This window comes from Squalius cephalus (assembly GCF_949319135.1).
Source record: "Squalius cephalus genome assembly, chromosome: 13".
Taxonomy (NCBI): Eukaryota; Metazoa; Chordata; class Actinopteri; order Cypriniformes; family Leuciscidae; genus Squalius; species Squalius cephalus.
The window spans coordinates 11,651,061-11,673,806 of record NC_137134.1 but is presented as its reverse complement, the minus strand read 5'-3'; the positions used below and the strand labels follow the sequence as shown (position 1 = coordinate 11,673,806).

The window sequence follows — 22,746 nt, the reverse complement described above, 5'->3', positions numbered from 1 at the left end:
TTTGGGTGGACGTTTTGTCTTGCATTATAAAGAATGAGGTCAGGACACTTCAACAGGAGACACAACTGAAATGAAATGTTGCTCTAAGCGTAGATATGAATGAATAATAAATATATTTTTGAAGGTTATAGAGAAAGAGCGAAGAGTGACCGACTTCCAGATTCGTGCACAAGAAGAAATCAGTTCCAAGTTATCTAAGTCATACTTTGCAAGTAAGCAAATGCAGATGCGACAGCTTGTTCAGTGCCCTTCATACACGCTGTACTTAACATACTTAGCATGTTGTGCATATTAGCGTATTAGGGCTGGCGGTAAAAAACTAGAGGAGTTACCCTTGTGGAAAAGTAAGTATTAAAAGTATGTACTAGACAATATAATATTAACGAAAAAGGCCATTAAATGGTACTTAAAAAGAGTGCACTTTCTTGACTATGTTTAACACTAAAGTACACTTGAAAAGTGCACTTTGTCAAATTAAAAGTTTTACTATTAAATCATTGCTTTAATAATCTTTTGTCATGCTTTAAAGAAGTACACTTATGTTAATGTGTTGACTAACATAAAACACATGCAAAGTACTTGATCATTTTAACTGTAGTGTTATTCAATATTATATTTAAAGTGGATATATTTTAAATGTACTACATGACATAATAACAGGCCCGGAGTGGGTAATCTGGAGAATCGGGAGAATTCCCGGTGGGCCGCTTCACTTTTGGGCCGGTCGAGGAATTTATTTTTTTTTTTTTCACATTTCAGTGTCACGTTAGTTACATTAGGCTACACACATTTCGCATTCTGACAGCGCAGCGCGCAGCCTCTGCATGGGTTGTACCATGTGATAGAGTTCTCCCCTCCCCTCCTATAGAGTTGGTTGGGTCCATAGCCCGTCTTTTCCAAAACGTTTTCTCAGGTAGGCTACCGCAGCACCGCCAGCACCTACCGATAGCTGGGCCGGCCCTACCGTAACGGTATGCATCAGGGAGGATGGATGGGAGGAAGAGGCCAGGAGGTATGGAAGCTTTGTTTCCGCCACAGAATAAAACATTTTAAAAGATAATTGTGACTTTTTATCTCACAATTGCGAGTTTACATCTCGCAATTCTGACTTTATTTCTCAGAATTGCGTGATATAAAGTCAGAATTGCGAGATATAAAGTCAGAATTGTGTGTTATAAAGTCAAAATTGTGTGAAATAAAGTCGCAATTGCTTCTTATAAAGTCAGAATTGCAAGATATAAAGTCAGAACTGCGTGAAATAAAGTCGCAATTGCTTATAAAGTCAGAACTGCAAGATATAGAGTCAGAATTGTGTGATATAAAGTCGCGTTATAAAGTCAGAATTGCGAAATATAAAGTCAGAATTGTGTGAAATAAAGTCACAATTGCTTAAAGTCTAAGTGAATTATTATTTAACCTTTAGGCTACATTATTTGTTAACCCATGGTATTAATACAAACTACACAATAGAAAGAGCTGAACTGTTGCTTCATTTATCCAATTTAGAAAAAGTGCTAATTTAGAATTCCACCATTTAAAAAGTGGGCCGGTCTTGGGCCTGAAACTCCCGGGCTGAAAAGTGGCCCCACTCCGGCCCTGCATAATAAATGACATATAAGTTCAAATAGAAATTACATTTGAGTATATTTTAGTTTATGGCTAATCTTTTCTCTAAATATTCTCATTATCTCACTAAATTTGATCTTTTCTCCAAATCTTTGGTTTACTCTGAGAAGCTTCATCGTCTTCACCTTTCCTTCCTCTAATTAGCAGCATTCTTCTCCCTGGCTCTGCTCAGTGTTAATGTCCCGATAGTGTCATTATCCCCCGCCAGAGCCCGGGACCCCGAGTCATCTGCTGTGCTTATCTCCTGCACCTTTTTTGCCATGGATTCAAAGGATTTGCACAGGCAGGGGTCATCACTGTGACGCAGCACTGAGTCAGCTATCAGGAACTACATCCCACAGGTCACATTCCGAGAGCCAAAGTGCTGTATTTTTGCGATGACAGAGACTGTAATAAAAATGTTTTACCGTCTTACTAAGATTTGCCCTCTGAGGGCTATTGTGAAAATAACCCAGCTTAATTTAGTGGTTCTCTTTGAAATACGCCACTGTGAACCAGTCAAAAAGCCTTGAAAATTTCAAATAAAAACATGGACTATGTAATTCCATTATGAATCTTCTTATACAACCAATATGACTTGTGTTGGACATTATTTTGTTTATAAGGTCAAACTGCAAGACACAGTTGGTCACATGATCTCAATTATGTAGTAATGGAGTATAGACTCATTTTAATCATATAAATTAGTATTTCAGATTACGGAAAAATCTGTTTCCCAGGTTTATGTTGATGAATCTTCATTGTGTGTCCAGTGTTTTGATAATATTCCTCTCAAATCTTTCCGTTACACACACTATGAAGCGAAGCTGTCAAAATGACAGTGGGTGTGAAGCAAAAAACCCTTCCTGTCGTGGAGAAACTGAGACATTGAGCCAGTCTCAAATGCCAGGAATGTTTCTTTTGGTTTTAATCCACCCATCTGTCAGAAAGAAATCCCCAAATTTGCGGGAGTTTTACTAGTAAACACCAGTGGGAAAGTCAGCGGATACTGGAAAATCAATTGTATGTGTTTCTGCCAGAAGAACTTCATCTTCAGAGGTTAAACAAGCAGTTTAAACGCGAGGAAGTTGACTCAATTCAAAAATAATGAACCAAGTCATTTTAAGGGGAAAGTACGATAGCTGCTTTTCAATAAAACACGAGGAGATCAGAACTACACTTCACACTTAAGCAAATGAGCAAATTAGATTCCACTACACATTTTTCAGTCATATAAAAAAAGAACAACCACTGATTTTTCAGTATCAAGCTACGTTTTCCATCATTAGCATCATCATGACCAAATGCTAGCATCACACTATTGCACACGCAACTTTATAGCAGAGCAAAAATGAGGTGATAATCAAACACACTTGTCTAGTTCATTGGTTCAAATCGAACGGTCCATTTGACTGATTCAAATTAGCTACTAGATGTTACCCATTAGAATTAGCATAATGGGACACATTAGCTACTGTTTGGTGTCAGTACAGTTGTGCAGATTTTACAACCAGTTTTTAAAAAAAAAATAGATTAATTTATTTATTTGCCTGTATGACACAGTACAGGGTTGGTATAATACTGTAGGTGGATGAACTATGATCAGGGTTGCCAGGTCTGCACAACAAAAGTAGCCCAACAGCCAATCAAAAGTAGCCCAATGCGATTTTCTCCCTGGTGGGGATGGGCGAATTCTCTGCTGAATTTGTATGTTGAAGAGGTGTTTTAGGGGTGTTGGAGCCCCAAAACTATACGTTCTGGAGGAAAAATCAAACCGCAGAAAAAAAGCAACTCACTGCAACCACTTAAAGGAGAACTCGGCAACTCTAGCGAACTCTAGTCACTTCTTCGCTGATTTTCCCTTTTGTTGTCGCATGTTTTCCCAACGAGCTCCCCCTACAGCTGTGGGGGGGCGTATATTTCACAACACGGTCGTAAAAAGCTCACTTGCGGCGGCCTCCTCCCCCTCTCTACCGCTGCTCATGTGCGTTTGTTTTGATCGGAGCAAGCCAACTGTATCGTGTGGAGCTATGTCTACCGCTATCTTGTCGGGACGGTAGTCCCCAAGTTGCAAGGTTGGTTTTCCGCCTGGGAACGCTGGGGGGAGCGGGGAAAGTCACCAGTATCACCAGAACAGGTTGTTTAACCATCCAAATGAATTCTAGACAGTTTTATTAAGTTAAAAAAGTTACCAAGTTCTCCTTTAAATGTAGTTTTTTCCACCAAACAAGTCTTTTTTAGCGTAATCACACTACTGTACATTTTTCGGCAGAGTGAAGTTCGGTTGGTAGCATGTATGTGATTTTATCACCAAAAAAAAAAATTAGAACCATCAATAGCTCAACAGCTCAATACCTCAATAGCTTGTGTTTGACTTCTTCATAAAACCGTCATATTCAGCTATTTCAAAAGACTTCTTTGTTTACTTGATCTCATTTCCTGTCTTCTTTAGTGTGGCTTTCAAATCAGTCTTGAGATACCTGCAAGCCAAACAAGTCACTCTTCTCTATTAATGAATAACGTCTGGCTTTTACGTCTCTCTGCCAACCATTGTACGTCCGCCGCCCGCGCTCGTAAACAGACGGCGCCCCTGAGATCATCTGCACGTTTGGAGTCTTCTATTAACAGCCCTGGAGATAATGGGAAGCACATTATTGCTGGAGGTACATCACGCTGCCCGACGCCACTGTATACAGTACCTTCCTGTGAGGAAGCCGCCGAGTCCCGCAGGTCCCGGGAGGTTCTGAGGGGTCAGAGACAGACCCGGCTGGGACGCGCTGATAATGGGAGATGGCTCAGGGATGCGACTGTGTGGCGTGGGTGTCCAGACAGACAGTCGCAGAGCAGTCCGCTGACGTATCGCTGGGTGGCTGGACGTTTTGCTAATGTGGCCCATAGATTACGTCCTTATAAGTGATAATGTGGTTTTGCCAGGGGAGGTTAGTTAGTTGTAAATTGAGTTTTGTTGGGTAATATCTGGTTGGACTCTATTTTGATGGTCCACTTTAGACATTCTACTAACTATAAGTAACTTTGCAACAACATGTCACTTACATCTCATTAGAGTATTAGCTTAATATCTGCTGAAACTTTGATGGCCAGACCCCATCAGACATTCAACTGACTATAAGTAACTTTGCATGTATAAGTCAACTTATTCTACTAACCCGAACCTTCTAACCCGAACCCTTCTCGTCTGAAAATTTAGCATGTTAAAAAATAAATACGACCTCATGTTGTGTCAATCACGTTTACACACTGCCTCCGAAACTTTCGTCTGTCATAAAAGAATTCGGATGGGGTTCAATTTTCTGCGTTTTTCGCATCCGTAGAAAGCATTTTGGGAGGTGTTTTGACAATTCAGAGCCACCATACAAGCGCACACCCAAACCCAGAACTGTTCAGGATCAATTGGTTCACGGAAATTAGTGGTCTTCTTTTTAATATGTGGCTCCAGTCTTGCTAACAAAGCATCAAACTGAGCCACTGACATCCTGAAGTAAGCTTGAATCGCTCGGGATAATCCCGCAGCTCCTTGATAAGGAGGTGGAACTCTCCTTCATCTCTACGCAATCTCAGGATTGTTGGATGGACCCAATATCTCCTCTTTCCTTTTCTCTTTTTAAGAAGAGAGAGGACAACAGAATCATCCTCACTGCTCTAAGACTCTGTATTTTTTTAATATTCTTTGAGTATTCTTTGAAGACATTCTGTATTGTTCTTTGAATTTTTTTAGCAACGGATTAACTAATACGCATGAGACTCAGTGTGCAAGGTTTCTGTGTGTGACGAATTTTTAGGATGACGAATATGAAAAAATGCAAGCAAAAATTCCAGACTCAGTGTGTAAGGACCTTAACACCTAACCTAATTAATGAGAGTTAGTTGACATGAAGTTGCAAATTAATGAGAGTTAGTTGACGTGAAGTTGCAACGTTACTTATAGTTAGTATGTCTAAAGTGGAATATTGAAATAAAAAGTAGCCATATCTTTTAATAAGATTTAGCCCATTAAAGATTTATTAAATGTATTTATTGCATTTAAAAAAAAAAAAAATGATTCAAATTGTATTTTACTAAGGTAAAAATGGGGAGCGTCAGATGAAAAAGCGTCAGATTATCACATGCAGTAAATTTTTATTTCAGATATTTCTGATATTCATTTAATATTTTAATATAGCTGAACATATTAATATATGATTAATATATATATATATATATATATATATATATATATATTTTTTTTTTTATATATATATATATATATATTTTTTTTTATATATAAATAATGAACTTTAAGTAATACTTTAAAGGAATAGTTCACCCAAAAATGAAAATGCTGTCATCATTTACTCTCCCTCAAGTTGTTCCAAACCTGTATGACTTTCTTTCTTCTGCTGAACACAAAAGAAGATATTTTAAAGAAGGTGGTAATTAAACAGTTGCTGGTCCCCATTGACTTCCATAGTATTTTTTTTTCCTACTATGGAAGTCAATGGGGTCCATCAGACATTTGGTTACCGACTTTCTTCAAAATATATTTTTTTGTGTTTAGCAGAAGAAAGAAAGTCATACAGGTTTGGAACAACTTGAGGGAGAGTAAATGATGACAGCATTTTCATTTTTGGGTGAACTATCCCTTTAAGTAATAGGCTACTACATTAAATACAAAATACAAAAATATATCTACAAAATGGAATATTTAATTATTGATATTTAAAAATTATTATTTTTTATAATTTTCATTAAAATATTTTACATTTTACATATATACATTTTAGGTTTAACAAATCATTCATCTATAATTATGTAGGAGAATAATTGCATATTTGAATAAATATTGCTAAAAATAAATCACATTGCTGTCATCGCTGTTCTCATTACTACATAATGATATTTAAGATAGTTAGTGCAATATTATGTGATATTATTAAATTAAATTTTAACAGAAACAAAGCAAAAAAATAAAATAAAAAATTAACTCTGTACATTTTCAGGAAGCAGAGGTTAAGTGCTCTCTTCCTCAGTTGCATTGTGTCTGTTAAAGCTGCCTGACCCTGCTGATGTCCTCACGGACAAATGGAAAGAAGGAAAGGCAGCTTGATCTCTGTCCACTAGCGCTCTTCATTGAAGACTTCAGAGAGAAGATTAACCTGAAGATTTCAGACTGCCACAGCAAAGGCCGTAACTATCAGTGTTGTAGACATGATTTCACCATTTTTTGCTGCCTTTTGACTCTCTCTATGAAAGTGAACATCAGATTTAGTTTTTGAGTGTCAGTGTGTACGAGTGTGAGTTCTGACCTGTATGAGTGAGCTGTAGTCGTGGTTTATTCTGGTTTCCAGCATTACTGGACCGTATAAGTGGCAACAGCGAGTGGAGCAGAAAGACCAGCAGGGGACTGTATTGCCCAGTCCTCCACAATCCCACAATCCTCATCTCCAGGTTCCTGTTGTCTGACAGTACAGGCTGTCTTCAATGTCACATCACCTTCGTAGTGCTGGAGAAATAACAAGCATGTGATATGAGCATGTGCGTTGAAATTAAAGGAACACAATTTAACTTTTTTTTTTTTTCAAAATGTATATAATGAGCGAGTACATAATGAATCCATCTTCCAAAACATGTTTTTGTCTTATTCTGAATCACTACGGTATGCCTATAATAAGTGTTTATATTAAGACTATTTTATATATTCAGACTAGTTCTATATTATAGAACATTATAATATAATATAATATAATATAATATAATATAATATAATATAATATAATATAATATAATATAATATAATATATGAATTAAATAAATATATAATATATGAATTAAATATAAAATATATTTACAATTAAATGAAAAGCTATTTCTAGCTAAAAAAAATGTCAAAAATGTAATTTTTGAATTTTAAGTGTCTATAAATGATCTATAATAATTCATAATGGACTACTATTTTGGAGAATAATTGTATATTTTAATCCTTATTAAAAATAAACAGTTATTTACAGTGGTGTCTGATGTCGCTGTTATATTATTATATATTAAATAACATCACCTTTTTGAAATTTCGCTAGAGAAATAACCAACCAAATGACCATGAAAGTCGAAATGAAATAATAATACTGTAAACATGAAACGCCATTCACAACCTATTTTGTTTCTGTAATCTGTTGCTAATCAATATTAAATTATAATACACTGTAAAAAGGGATCAGTTGACTTAACTTTAAAAAAATGTAGGAAACACGTTGTCTTAAAATTATTAAGTAAATAAACTTCATGCTTAATCGAAAAAATTAAGTAATGTGGAATTGTCAAGTTCGCATAACTTAATTTTTTCAATTAAGCATTAAGTTTATTTACTTAATAATTTTAAAGCAATGGGTTTACTTATTTTTTTTAAGTAAGTGAACTGATCACTTTTTACAGGGATAATATAACAATTTTCACTCTGCAATTGCTAACAGATTTCACAAATAATTGCAAAGCAATGGCTTGAAAACATATTTAACATTTATTTATAGAATTATATAAATGTTAAATAAAAATAACATTATGTAAACATTAAATGCAAAAAAAAAAAAGATGTTTCCAATTTGAAACCCAACATTTTTCCACATCAAACTGATTTTTTTTTGGCCTCAGTATGGATGTAACTCCAGATGGCATTCTTTCACAATGAGACATTAACCCTGCAGATGTCATCTTTTCTAAACAGAATGTGCAACATCGGCCCAAGTAACACTAGCACCACCCAAACCTCTCCTCAAGTCAAAAAGTGCTTAAACCAGGAGGTGCAACAGATGCTACCCCAAGAACAAACTGATTCTCAGCACCGACTGGAAACCCGAAACCCTCCAGAGCGCGTGAGCGGCGTGCCGAGCTCACACGACTGCGCGAGAACAAGCCTCGCGCCGAGAAGGAAACCGGAGCATTGTCTCGAGAAAAGTTCCCATGGCTAATCAGCTGCCCTGATCTTTATTCCCTTTCCTTTCAGAGGTCACCCTACATAAACAGATCGCATGCGCAACCTAGAAACACTCGAGCGGCTTCCTCCTGTAAACGCGAACCGCTAGCCACTGTCACAGGACACGCAAGAGTTCAGTCCAGTGGAATGGATTTCATTTGTCCGTTTCATACGACGCACAGTATAGAAAGTTCAACAATTGGCGAGCTCATTGAAAGAGCAGCACTTTTTGTGTTGGTGCTCAGGGGAAGCATTTTCCCATCGTGAGGGTATTGTGTGTTGCGCCACTTAGACTCGCGAGGGGACCCCTGGGGACGGTTTCGACACGAAAAAAGGGCTTGAGCTCAAACATATGCAAAATGAAGATAGGCTTTCTCTATTGCTCCATTCATCACCTCAAAGTCTAAGCTCATTACGCTGTTATTCCGACATAATAACTCCATTCAAGTTCCTCGAGTGACGGAAACCAAGCGCTTTTCGGTACGCAGAAAGATTTATCGCGAAATGTGTTTTAACGTGAAAATCAGCTATGTTTATCAGACATAAAATAGCCGGACTTCATTTCCCAGTTTAACTGGATTTATAGGGCTGGCGTGAGCGCAGGTGCTCAAGGAGAGATCAGGGACTCTTGTTAGCTCCGTTTGTTGACTCCAACCTTATTAATCTCCCTGAGAAAGCAAAAGAAAACATATCATTCCTGGCCCGACAACAACTATGTGTGAGCTGTGCAAGGTGGTGATGGTCTGGTGGATACTAATATAGGCACATATTTCATTAGATCATTAGAGCACTTGTGGTATTCTTTATGTCTCGGTTTAGTAGATATGTATTCAGTTGGGAGAGCAGGAGAGATTTGAATTATGTGGCATTGAAACGTCCCTTCGGTGGCTTAAGTTTTTATAGAATGAGTGGGATATGGTTTCAATCATTATTAATGGCTCTTTGGAGACTCGTGACCTATTATGTGCTGCTACTAGAGTCGGTAAGATTGTACGTTTACTTTTGACTACTGGCGTAAAGTCTAGTCCACTTTGCAACTTATTCTGAGCAAAAAACTACAGAATTACTGCAAACGAAACATAAAAAAAAAAAAAAAGCGTGCAAAACGTGCATGAACAGTATTATTAGACCTATTGAGCACTATTTTAACGATCTGAAACGCAAGTATCAAACGCGAAACGCAAGTAACTTTGTGGGCGGATCCCGACGCAAATCTAAAATGGGTTGGTCTGAAGTAGCTTCATTATTCATAGGTGTGGTTTGGGCGTAACGTGAAATAAACCAATCAGAGCGTCATCTCACATTCCCTTTAAGAGCAGGCGCTCTTGTTCCATGGCGGATTGCTATTATAACAGCGGATTTGCCAGGAGCGGTTCACAGCCGAGGAGACCGACGTTCTCGTCAGGGCCGTAAAACACAGAGAAGTGACATTGTATGGGGATGGGAGAAACACACCCAAATTAGCTTCGGTTAAACAGGCGTATAATAATTTGGGTAAATGTGTAAGCTAGATTTATGCCTATTTTTCACTTCTTCATGGACACCACAATGATTTCCCCCGTGTGGTAATATTTTTCCTTGTAATTATGTATGGTTTGCAAAAATGTGAACTTCTGCGTCTGTGTAGATGAGAGAAGCAAAGTTTATGCGCGACATTATGGCCAAGTGCCCTTAAAATAGCATCTGAATAACGCGCCACTGACTTTAGACTAATTTTTCCTGGTCTGTGGCGGAATTGTTTTCTGAAACTGCAAAATAGCACCAGGGAACGTTTGCGCCGGAACACGGTGTGCGTCGGTGGAGGGAAAAGACCTCTGTGCGTCGGGTGCAAAATAGGAATGATACATGCGTTGGTGTACAAAGTCAATTGCGCTGGGTGCAAGATAGGGCCCATAATGTGCTGCTATTAGAGTCTGTAACATTGTACGCTTACTTCTGACTACTGGCGTAAAGTCTGGTCCACTTTGCAACTTATTCTGAGCAGAAAACGTTGAATATACTTCGAATGCAGTGTAAGGCGCTTCCGTTAAAAGCACATGCCGAATGCGTAAATGTAAAGGATAGTGAGCCTTTGTGAATATTGATGGGAAAGAAAAGAAACACAGATGTGGTGAATCAGATGAAATCTGCCATCAGATTGACCAGCTCCCTGCAGACAACAGTTAGTCATCAGCTTTTTCAATATGAGGAAAGACAACAAACAAACACTAACTGTGGGAAAATCATCAAGCTTCGGGAAGAGGAAGTAGTTGATATTAACTCACTTCCAGGTGACAAAAACCACATGTCTTCAACCAGGAGAGAAATGGCAGCTCACTCCGGATATAGAGCCCGTTTCCCTACAATGGTAAGAATGACAAAAAACTAGAGCCTGTCAGGGTCACGTTCGAAAAATGACCTTTACAACCTTGACTGGCAAAGCTTGAAGAGTGACTTCAGACATTGTCCTCTACAAAAAAAAAAAAAAAAGAAGCCAGGCGCTGGAACAGTCTAAGCCTCACGAGTTAAGCACACTGAGGTTTCATCTGGTTCAAAAAGCCTCTCAAGGAAAGGTGGAGAGACTGCAAACACCTTCACAGGCAGACGGGAAAATAATGATCCCTGCAGGGCGACACATAGTAAGGGACTTTGTCAAAGTAATGGATGAGCACTCTCACATCCTCTTGGGCTTGTGAGCGGACAGAATAGAGGGACCGGCGGGGAGCCTTTCACCGCTCTGCACCAACAATCTCTGATCCGATCCGACAAAACCCACCACTTCAGACTCGGTCACCTTTCCCTGCATTCACACGCCACTAGTGACACCAAACGGAAGTGCAGTCTGTTTAACTAAACGTGAGTTTGGGCCAAGACTAACTTTTTTGTTAAAGGATCCTCTTCCTTTTTTTTTCTTTTTTTTTTCCTGCATCATATTTCTGCACAAACAATTGATATATTTATTTAAAGCATATACACATTCTACAAATGTTGTTCAAACATCCGATAAAGAACGTTTAGCATTGGGTACGTGTAAAATAGATGTTTCTTCAGCAATGTAAATCTTTAATATGAGCCATTTTATATTATAGTAATGATATATTTATTTCATAATATAGTTATTTTTGTTATGGCGAATTTGATTTTGTGATTTTATCAAGCTTACATGCTTGTATTTGGGTGTTTCTTCAACCGTGGCCAATTTTATATTGCATTTTTGAAACTTTTTTTTTTTTTCGGTTTATCTATAAGCTATTATATAGTAATATTTGCTGAAAATTCAATAAAAATCATTTATATTATAAATGACCAACACTCTCATGGCAATTCATAACTATTTGATGTTTTGGCAAATTGGTGGTGAATTCGTATTTAATTACGTGTTTTTGTGATATTATCAAGTTTATATACTTGTATTTGGGTGTTTCTTTAAATATGGCCACCTTCATATTTCATATTTATAGAATTTTTTTTTCTGAAAGTCGTGAAAATGTACAAAAAATCTTCTTTACATTTGTCATAAGATCTCATGAGATCTAACATTAGAAAACAAAGACTCTGAATTCTGACTGGCTGATCCACATTCGTAGACGTGTGAAAGAGTAAGGAAACAGTTCAACTGCATTTTACATTTTTAACAAGTTCTTCGTTGTGTTGACTTATTAGGGACTCTTAACAGTTTCTTCACGTAAGGTAAACCAAACTAATAGCCATGCAAATACCGTCACACATTTTATACCGTCATATCGCCCAGCTCTAATTAAATTTGTTCTACTTAGTTACATTTAACTGTATAAAATCAAAGTGGATTAAAAAAAATGAGCAGCCAAACTCAAATTGTACAGAGAGTGTTGCAGAAAATTACTTAGTTTTAATGTGAATGAAAAGGGGCCGGTCGGCACATTAAGATCCGCCCCGAGCCGTGAAAAGATCTGCTACCCGTGAACAAACAACACTGGGTTCAACCAGCCGAAAAACAAGCAACTGGTCTCCCGTTAAACACTCACAAAGACACCAGCTTAACATGGTGGGACACGCACCCGGGGGCGCTTTAACACTAAACACATTCAAAAATCAGCCCTTTTCTTTCCAAAGCCCTGCCATTCATTTCAAAAACACTGAATTTTTCACAATTCATTAGTCTTATTATAATGCAAAAATACGCAATTTAGAGAAACAACAGTCTAAAGGTTTCATGTTCCCAGGGAATCATTCCCTGAGCGCACGAATACAGACGTCTTTAGGCCGTTCATCCCGGTGTCCATCATTCTCATGGGTAATGTTGCACTAGTGAGCTTCTGGCGACACAAACACAGCTGATTTTGTAGTAGAGAAAGGATACTTTACATGAACTCCGCTTCACAACTCATTAGGACGACTTTAGGTTTTCATGAAGGATTACAGTTTCTCTGCAACATAATGGAACAAATGAGCGACAAATGTGTCGAGTGCTAGAGGGCGGGAAGGTTATCTGAGTGTGTTTGGTAGGTGTCATGATGGAGTGAGTGTGTAGACCTCCAGCCTCACTGCAAATATCTATGCAAAGGCAAAAAATGTTGAATCTGCTACTATTAAAAGTAATTTGTTCTTTTGTTTTGACACTTGTTAAACTGCTTATGGAAATTAGAAGTTAGATGGAAAGTCATCCATAAAGCTCTTGAGACCATTTTAGAAGAAAATAAACTGGTTATGAACTCATTCTCAATATATCAAAAAGTGTTTAATTTGTTGTGGTATTATCAAGCTTGTATTTGTGTGTTTTTGTATTAAGTTTTTTTTATGTTTTTGCTAGAATTATTTTACACTGCAAAGAATTATGATCAATAAGTTATGACAACCTATATTTTGACATTGCTTTAACTCAAAATAAGTTAAGCGATTCTCAATTTTTCTCATAAGCTATACAAGATTCAACTCATTTTTTTTAAAGTCAGTTTAATGCAATTTAAGTTGGAATGACTTAAACATACAAGTTGATTGTACTTAAACATTTAAGGCAGTAACTTTTTTTGTTATAAATGCTTTTACTGTCACCATTGATCGATTTAATAATTCATTTCACACCTAGCAATTTATGTATCCTATATAGACACAATTAAATAATATTTTCACACTTCATGATATTTTCACAAACACTTTTTTAAAAAGGAAATCAATGAATAAAATTACCCCAAAAACACTGAAAATTAATACAAATTAATCAACCAATAAAACCAATAAAAATCCACCACTGGGACATAAAAGTGCTCAAAGTTTAAGTCAAACACCCATTTATCAACAATTTTTCAGTTTACATTTAGACAACAGTGAAACTTTACTGACTTTTTGAATAATCTTATAGCAGGCCTTTCATTTAAATTTAAGAGTGGTGGGAGGCCAATTGTGGTTTGCGTTCATGTGAACGTTCAGCTGGACAATAACTCCCTCATTCCTCAATAGATGGACCCCCTAGGCAGTTTTGGAAAACTCTGGTTTCCTTCATAACCAAATATCCAAGCGTGGCCGTGTTGCATAGTTGCTGTGAAGACTCAACGTTTTGCCCTGCATGAGATCGTTCAACCGTACAGCCCTAAAACTCCCACACCAACACCCCAGTGAACATCCCGATCTGCTCCTCGAGTCCAGTTGTGCACTGAAGTCAGCGATCAACAGACCAGAGAAAGCACTTCTCCTTCACATACCAGCCCAACTCTGCAATCCTCACCTCCAGACACCTACGTCTGACAAGGCGGGGTGTACCAAGATGAAGAGAGACAGATGAACTGTCCACTTCAGCTGTTTTCAATCTGACAGGATCCAGGGCTATTGGCCACTTCTGCCTTAAGGAGTGATGTGATGGGGTGCCTGAAAAGGCTAGAAGTTATAATAATATTTAAAATGGTAAAACATCTGCCTCATCTTGTCCAGGAATCTGGATTTTCAAATATACAGCATTGATGAGTAATGTTATTTTTTACTAGACATTGTTTCATGTTTTGGTGAGTAAATTCCACCAATTCTTTATGCTCTTGTTTCTTTTAACCATTTACCAGCAAGAAACAATGAGAAGGGGGAAAAACACAAGGGATGTGTTTTTAGAGTCTGTATGTGAGAGAGTTAGTGAATAATATACAACATCAACTATTATTAGGGCCCGCGCAGCAATGGTGCGAGGACCCTCTTGGAATTGTTCTGTTTAAGACCTATTATTATCTTATTGTTGTTAATATTACATCGACTACATTCCCGTTTCCTGAAAGGAAGAAAAATAATAGAATTGAAGAACGACCAGATCAGTAACAATTCAGTATGAAAACACTTTGATGATGTCATCGCTGTTGACATTTTGAATGCAAAACATTGTTTGAAGGTAATGGGAGATACTGTAATCTTAAATAATTTCATACTGTAATCTTTAATTTGAGACCTAGAGTTTACAAAAGAATGAAATAATTTGGGCACCTAAAGTTGAAATTACCTACAAAACAAAGATTTTTAAATGGCGTATGTTAAGTAGTTTGAACAAAAAACAAAAGCGAAGCGAAGCGAAATGAAACAAAGGAAAGCAAAGCAAAGCAAAGCAAAGCAAAGCAAAGCAAAGCAAAAAAACAAAACAAAACAAAACAAAACAAAACAAAACAAAACAAAAAACAAAATAAAAAAACAACAAAGCAAAACAAAACAGGCTAAATGAAACGAAATGAAACAAAAAAACAAAGCAAAACAAAACAAACAAAACAAAACAAAACAAAACAAAACAAAACAGCAAATCATAACATAACAAAACGGAAAAAAAACAACAACAAAAAAACAGGAAAATATAATAATAATAATAAAATAAGCGAAACAAAATAAAGTGAAATCTCACAGAAACGAGTGCCAATTTTTGGATTAAGAAAGATTTGTCAGTCTTTCATTAAAATAAAAAAATAAAAAAATAAAATTCTGAAAATATGTAGTGTAAGAAAATAAAGTAAATTCCTTCTGTAATCTAAACTAATCTTATACTTGTCTCCTCATAAATCTGAATACTGTATAATAACTCCATAAAATAACATACTGATTTACAACCTACATCTCCTTTAGCCATTGCACAATTTAATGCCAGCAAACCATGTGAACTAAATATTTTTATGCCTTGATAATACAGAGCTAAGTAATATGTCATATATCAAAAGAACGATATATCTTTCCATAGTGTCAAGGAAAATTTCCTGTCTTAGCTATCCACTGTAAGTTTCTGTTTCCTATCAGCATCCAAGAACCACATCGGCTCTATATGCAGAATGTAAATTGCGCACAACATGGAACAATTTCAGCACGCTTAATCTATGATTGTCTGGAGGAGACCATTCAGAGCAATTCATTTGATAATTTGATATCCGAGGCGCCAGATTCCCATTCCCGCACCCTTAATGACGTCCAACATCACCACAAAGCATCTGAAAAAGAGTCCATTCTACATTCTGAACTCTGTTATTGTCTGTCGGAAATGCTCCATGCTCATCTGGGAATCACAGCAGTCGGAGAGGGAAAAGCTGGGAAAAAATGTATGATTAGTAATCCGTCAACTCACGTTCTACAACTGGAGGCTTTAAATCAGCACGTGCAACTGTAAGCGATCGACTGTCCGGCCCATCATGTCTCACCACATTAAAATAAACAGCCGTTGGTCTGTGTATTTTAAAAGCAGGATAATATCCAGCATGAGAGACGTGAAAATGAAATGTTTGGAAATACAGTTAGACAAATAACTCTGGTTTGGGGAGGGAATGGGCCGAGCGAATCTCCCCAGTTCAAGAATCCCGATGGAATGTTGTGGTATTCATTCCAGACAGCTGATTTTGAGGAGTCAAACAATACATGTTGCTCAAAAATAGGAAAACAACTATCTAGAAGGTTCTGTAATGTTCCCTAGAGAATCTGAATTGCAAACCGCCAACCATAACCAATATGCCATTGGCGCTTGCAATGAAATAGGAAATTTGAAAGACAATGTGCAGAATTCCACCTCATTTCCTCCTTTCCAAGGATTCCGCAAGCCATTCCTGCTAGTAATGAGGAGGACAACTAAACAACAGTGTAGGACTTCACAGTGGCATGACCTTGGGGTGGAGCACACGGACCCCCTCATCTGCACTCTTTAAAACGCAGCAGGGCGAAGGATGGCGACGATTTTCCCATTAGCTGTTTGGATAAGATCCACGTTGGAGATTTCCTCTCAAGACTTTACTGCAGAAAACCCTCAGGCATTGAAATCCGGATTTGCACAACCTACATGCTAGTTTTATTCCAGCTTGATCACATTAAAATTCGTATAGGTAACAATATGGAAGTATTTAAATATGCATGCAGCTTTAGAAATGATAGATGTTGTAAATATATTTAGCCACTAGAATCACAACTGCGCTAAAAAGAACCATTTCTCAACAACACAACAAAAATCAGGGTGACATTTTATTTTGATAGCCCCCTTTATTCTACTAACTATGCATCTATATGTGACCCTGGACCACAAAACCAGTCACATGGGTACATTTTTTGAAATTGAGAATTATACATCATCCGAAAGCTGAATAAATAAGCTTTTCGTTGATGTAGGGTTTGTTAGGATAGGACAATATTTAGCAGAGATACACCTATTGAAAATCTGGAATCTGAGGGTGCAAACAAATCGAAACATTGAGAAAATCGCCTTTTAAAGTTGTCCATTTATGTTCGAGATTTTGCTGCATTCAATCACAAAAATAAATGTTTTATATATTTACAGTAGGAAATTTACAAAATATCTTCATGGAACATGATCTTTCCTTAATATCCTAATGATTTTTGGCATAAAAGAAAAATCGATAATTTTGACCCATGCAATGTATTTTTGGCTATTGCCACAAATATACCAGTGCGACTTGCAATTGGTTTTGTGATCCAGGGTCACATATTTCAAATAACTTTCATTAGATTATTAGTAGAGTTGTCGGTTTGCTTAATATCTGCTAATATTAATTTTAATATACTGTATACATTGCACTTATCAATTACTGAGAGTTCTTCCGTTTATAATATAATATAATATAATATATAGCCGTGTACCTTTTTCAAGATCAAATTAAAGGTTGTCATGTTGTGACTCATATCTGTGATTCACTAGCAATATCTATGGCGAACACACTGGAAAAATACTTCTGGAACCAATGAAAAGGTGGGCGTTCACGGTTTCGCTCTATTAAAGCTCATCTCTTCTCTATATTGGGAGTTTTACAACAAAGGAGTTGTTAAAGGCAGCTTGTTAACATTACCGTCTAGACTAGCTTTGTTTTTTTTTGTTTAGTCTGAGATGAGAGAATGCCAGACAACACCTGCTGGACTTTAAGTGTAAAGACAAACAAAACACACTCATCCCTGCTTTGGATCCACAACAAAGGCTGTTGTGTGATAATGGATAAGTGTGTGTAAACAACATGCTTTGAACAAAAACACAAACACCAGGGAGAAATCAAAGTCAGTACTGAAGGAGGTTTGTGTAAATAAAAATGTGTTGTCACATCTCATTTAAAGTCAATATTACCCTTCATTAAAGACAAACTGAGTAAAAACTATTTGTTCTAGTGAACTTTAAAAAAATGTTTTTGAAAATAATGAAAGTTTTTACAGGCTACGTCTTAATCAGAAGATACATTTTGAGCTACTTTCTTAAGAGGCCAAATAAAAATATTACTTTTACTCAGATTAAGAGTTAGCGCTTTTTTATTCTTTTTGGACCTGAATTATTTCCTGGACTTTACACACCTGGGGTCGGTTGCACCAGCTGTGCGTAATTTACAACTTAGCCTAGTTTTGACATAAATGGACACTCAGTTACGACTTACTGTACGCACTTCCAAATATTTTTGCGTTGCACCATTAAACTCAGTTGAAGCGTAACTCTACGTATAAACTAAATATTTACGGCAGCCTCCGATCAGGAGTAGCGGTTGGAATAAAATAGTAGACAGACTGAACTGCATCAATAAGCTCTTCTTTTACCTGAAAGACTTCAATTCTTTAGACATATATGATAATGCTGACGTTTACACTTGCTTACATTTTAAGAGAGAGAACATTATGTGAAAAGATTACTTCGTTAGCGGCTCTTTAACACGAACCCGTCCTAAACAGCGCGCCGCCGTGTGCATCGGCCCATGTTGTGCATGTCTAATGTCAGTCATAATCAATAAACGTAATTTTTTATGTTTTTTTTTTGTATCAATATTTATTTATTCACCCTATTAATTTCATTTCAAATACAGTTTCTGAATGTTATTTACATATAAAAAAACTTATGTTGTCCATGATCAAATATCGTATTTAATGGAAACTTATTTTTAGCATTAGTACCTTGAGGCAAAAGAAGTTAGAATGAAGGATAATCTGAAATTTACGGCATTTCAACACAACTTCTGCTCACGTATTTGAAGGCTGCTATTGGATCATCAAGGGTAAACCTCATATTATGCGACTACGCATTACTTTACGGAGAGCTTAAGACCTACTGGCTACGTTCTGCCTTACGAACAAATGGTGCAACCAAATAAAGTAGCCTACAGAGTTATTTACAAACTAGCAAGTAGTTACTAAGCCTCTAGTGTGGACTCCAATTTCCAATTTAAGAAAGAACTTACGAATGGCTGGTGCAACCCTATCCTGATCGTTTGATCAAATGTTTGGCGTGTAGACCTTAGCTCACATAGTCGGTGGCCCAATTTTTGAGTGAATCGTTCTTTTGAGTTGGATCCTTTCAATCCATCAGCTGACTCAGTTCATCAAACTGGTTTGAATAATTTGTTCATGAATCGGATTAATCAGTTTCTTGAGTTTTGTAACTTCCTTAAATTTCTGTCTGTTTCTTGCAGACATTTTATGGTGATTTTTGTGTCATTTTTGCAGCTTTTACGGTTCTCATTCATTGTAACTACATGGAAAAGAGCGGCCAGGGCAATATTAAAATCTCTCAACAAAGAGAGAAAAATCATACGGGTTTGTTTATACGGGTAAAATGACTGTTTTCTCTAATGCAGGCAGTCTTTATATTCACAATTAATGTCAGTAATCATACAAAGTCCTCTTTAATTATATCATCATTTTGTCATTATTAACAATTATCTTGTGCGACGCTCCTCATTTGTCTGACCACACTGACAATGTCAACAAACTCCTGCTCAGATGATACAGACTTATCGTGTGTTTTCCTCCCCGGTGGTCCGGGTGACCTCATTCCAGGCACTGGAAGTCACACCAGCCATAAAACAGGCTGTCACGGTTCCCTGTGGAGCAACCTCGAGTACTGACGTTCGGACTGCACTCAGACTGACAGTGGAGCCAGTTTGTTTAAAATGGCATACTTATTTTGTCTTTCGCCTCTTCCTTTTGCTTGAGGCTTTTGTATGCTGTATTTGGAACGCATTATCGTTACGCTTGAGAGGAGAGAGAGGAGCTTTTCCCTTTGAGCATTTTTTTCTTTGATGGGTTTGTGTTTGCAGAACAGTCCCAATATGAAACAGAAGGGGCTTCATTTATACACCAGTGGAAAACATCTGCCACTTTTTCCATATTGGCCTTTCTGCACCACTTGAGTCATCAAAAACAATTGCAACAATAAAGACTGTCTATTATTGTTTTTTATTACTATTATTGGTATTATTATGTTTTATTAATTAATAACTAAGCTTATAGAATAATTCAAATGAATGATAGTTCATCAATATTTAGTATAACTGATATTAATAATTTTGTTGACATGTCTGAAAGAGACTCGATTCCAGTCCATGAGTCTCCTTTATTAAGATTTAGTTTTTGATTAATATTAATAATCAAGCTAAGAGAATATTTAAAATGAATAATTATTAATTAATATATAGTTTAATTGTATTTTTTTTGTTGATGTGTCTGAAAGACATGGTTCAATGTGTCTCTAATTTAATTAATTACTTTTAATTAATTACTAATTAATTACTAATTAATTACTTAATTACTAATTAAGCTTATTGAGTGATTAATCTGAAGTAAAATTATTATTAATTATCTTGTTGGCGTGTCCGAAAGAGACAGTTCATCATTTTAATTCATCATTTTAATAATTAAGCTTGTATACACTAAAATGCCTAATAACTAATATTTAGTTTCATGAATATTTATTATTTTGTTGACATGAATCAAAGAGGCACAGTTCAAGAGTCACTGAGTTGAACCGCTCGAACAAATTAAAATTTATGAACGAATCATTCAGGAATGAAATGATCCAATTCAAAAGATCTATGCATTGCCTTGCCAGGATGCTTAAACACAACAGTGTCACACAGGTCACACTTTTCGGAAGATCAACCTACAAAGAACTTGAAGTCTCTGCATTGCATTGCATTTCATTCCATAGAATAGAATAGAATAGAGTAGAGTAGAATAATAAAATAAAATAAATAAATATTCCACAGATTCTGTCTGGCGATGATTAAGCTACTCCAGTGGAATTAAGCAAAGTATTTCCAGAGACACTCTTTTGTACATTTCCATGTTCCCAGGGCATTTGAGGGGACTTGAATTTACAGCAGCGATAAATTAAAATTAGAGGGGTTGTTTTGGACTCTGTTTTGCCTCACATGACAGAACCTGAGAGGACATTAATTAAAGCCAATTACAGATAGCTTCGAATTCCCTCTGATAAGCCTTTGAGGGCAATTTGCAGGTCCTGGAGATGAAACAGAACGGGTCAAGCATCATAATAAAACAAAAGAGTGCATCTCCACAACATGTGGCCCTCGACAGGAGTTAGCCTAGCGATAACTTTAGAAGATGATTTACACAAATACACCTAATCCAAAACAGATAGTAGTGAGCGGGATACTAAATTACGAGGACAGCTTTTATTCTTTTGACTAAAACTATTAGATCCTCATACCTTTGAATTCATCAACCACATCACAGTTACGAAAGAAACGAGGTTTGTTGGACTCTACAAAAAAGAAGAAGCTAAATCACGAATGATAGCAACTCCCAAGATTTTTGTTTTTATCTCTGCAGAAGCGCAGTCCTCTATAATCTTCACTTGATTTATCTTTGGCTCTTTGGCCTTGAAGAATTCCAGTGCTGTTCATTTGAAAGGATGAGAAAACAGAGCGAGAGCCCCATACCAGGAGGTAGGGATCCCCGTGGAGCTCTCTGACATGCCGGGACCTCAAGGGTCATCCAGCCAGAGGGGGTGCTAGTATCCCTGCTCCGGGTGGAGCGCTATATGACGGTCTGGAACGCAGGGTTCGGAGGTTTAGACAGGCATGTGAAGATGTGGCTAATCAGATATATGTGTCCAAGACACCTTAGTCTCTGAGGTCTAGTAAAAATTTGTATCATGATATTAGGGTGTAAAGGTTAAGTGTGGGATTCCTGCACCGCCAGTACTGTAATCTGAGCAACTAGAGGCAGTAAAACACCAGCAAGTTTTACTCCTTTTCACACAAATTATGATTACAGGACTAGATTATCCATTACTAAAGACTTCTTTTCATGTGTTGTGACCTCCTTTACAAGAGTGCATGATTTGTGAACTAATACATTTTGACCTTTGCATCACATAACCGGCTCCATATATATGGCTTTTCTGCTGTAGTAAACTTGTTTGGTAGCCCACCTGGTACAGCATTGCACTTGAGTCAATTCAGTTACGAGTCCCGAGAAACACCTTGTAGAAGCAAGCTAAAATGGCGTGTGTAACGGACGTAGGCCAGTTAGAGCTGTGTGCGTAAACCTCACTCCCCTCAAGAGGCACACTAGCGACTGACGCTAGCGGCTGCGATCTTTAGCGCCCTTGTTAGTGCCTGCCTCCCTTGCCGGAGACCCGGGTTCGAATTCCGCTTGGAGAAGGTTGAGTAAGAACGGTTTCATTTGGTGCCGTGACCCGGATGGGAGTGAGGTTGAGAGGTGTGAGTGTAACAGACGTAGTAGGCCAGTAATGGTGCTTTTCCACTGCGTGGTTTGACTTGGCTCGGTTTGCTTTTCAAGTCTGTTACACTCACTCCTCTAAACCTCATTCCCATCCGGGTCACGGCACCAAATGTAACCGGTTTGCTTTTCCACTCCAGTGTAGCACCGCTTCAAACTGGGTGGGATTATAGACTGCATTGTAATTATAGTTGCGCCGCCACCTCGTCTACTGACCACAATACAGCCATTTCTCTTTTCAAGTTACGTGCAACGGT

At 37.3% G+C, this 22,746-nt stretch overlaps 1 protein-coding gene across 3 annotated transcripts in view; it reads right to left on the bottom strand.

Annotated features, from left to right (window-relative positions):
- The window catches only part of LOC307169361 (semaphorin-3D), a 58,828-nt gene that overhangs the window by 27,915 nt on the left and 8,167 nt on the right, over positions 1–22,746 (bottom strand). For 2 of the 3 annotated variants that reach the window (XM_079889964.1, XM_079889965.1), the window contains exon 3: positions 6,909–7,105. The exons of the other annotated variant lie outside the window; for it this stretch is intronic. In XM_079889964.1, coding sequence (XP_079746090.1) covers positions 6,909–7,044 — 136 coding nt within the window. In that variant the 5' untranslated portion in view covers positions 7,045–7,105. The remainder of the gene's footprint in view (positions 1–6,908; positions 7,106–22,746) is intronic. 3 annotated transcript variants of the gene reach the window in all.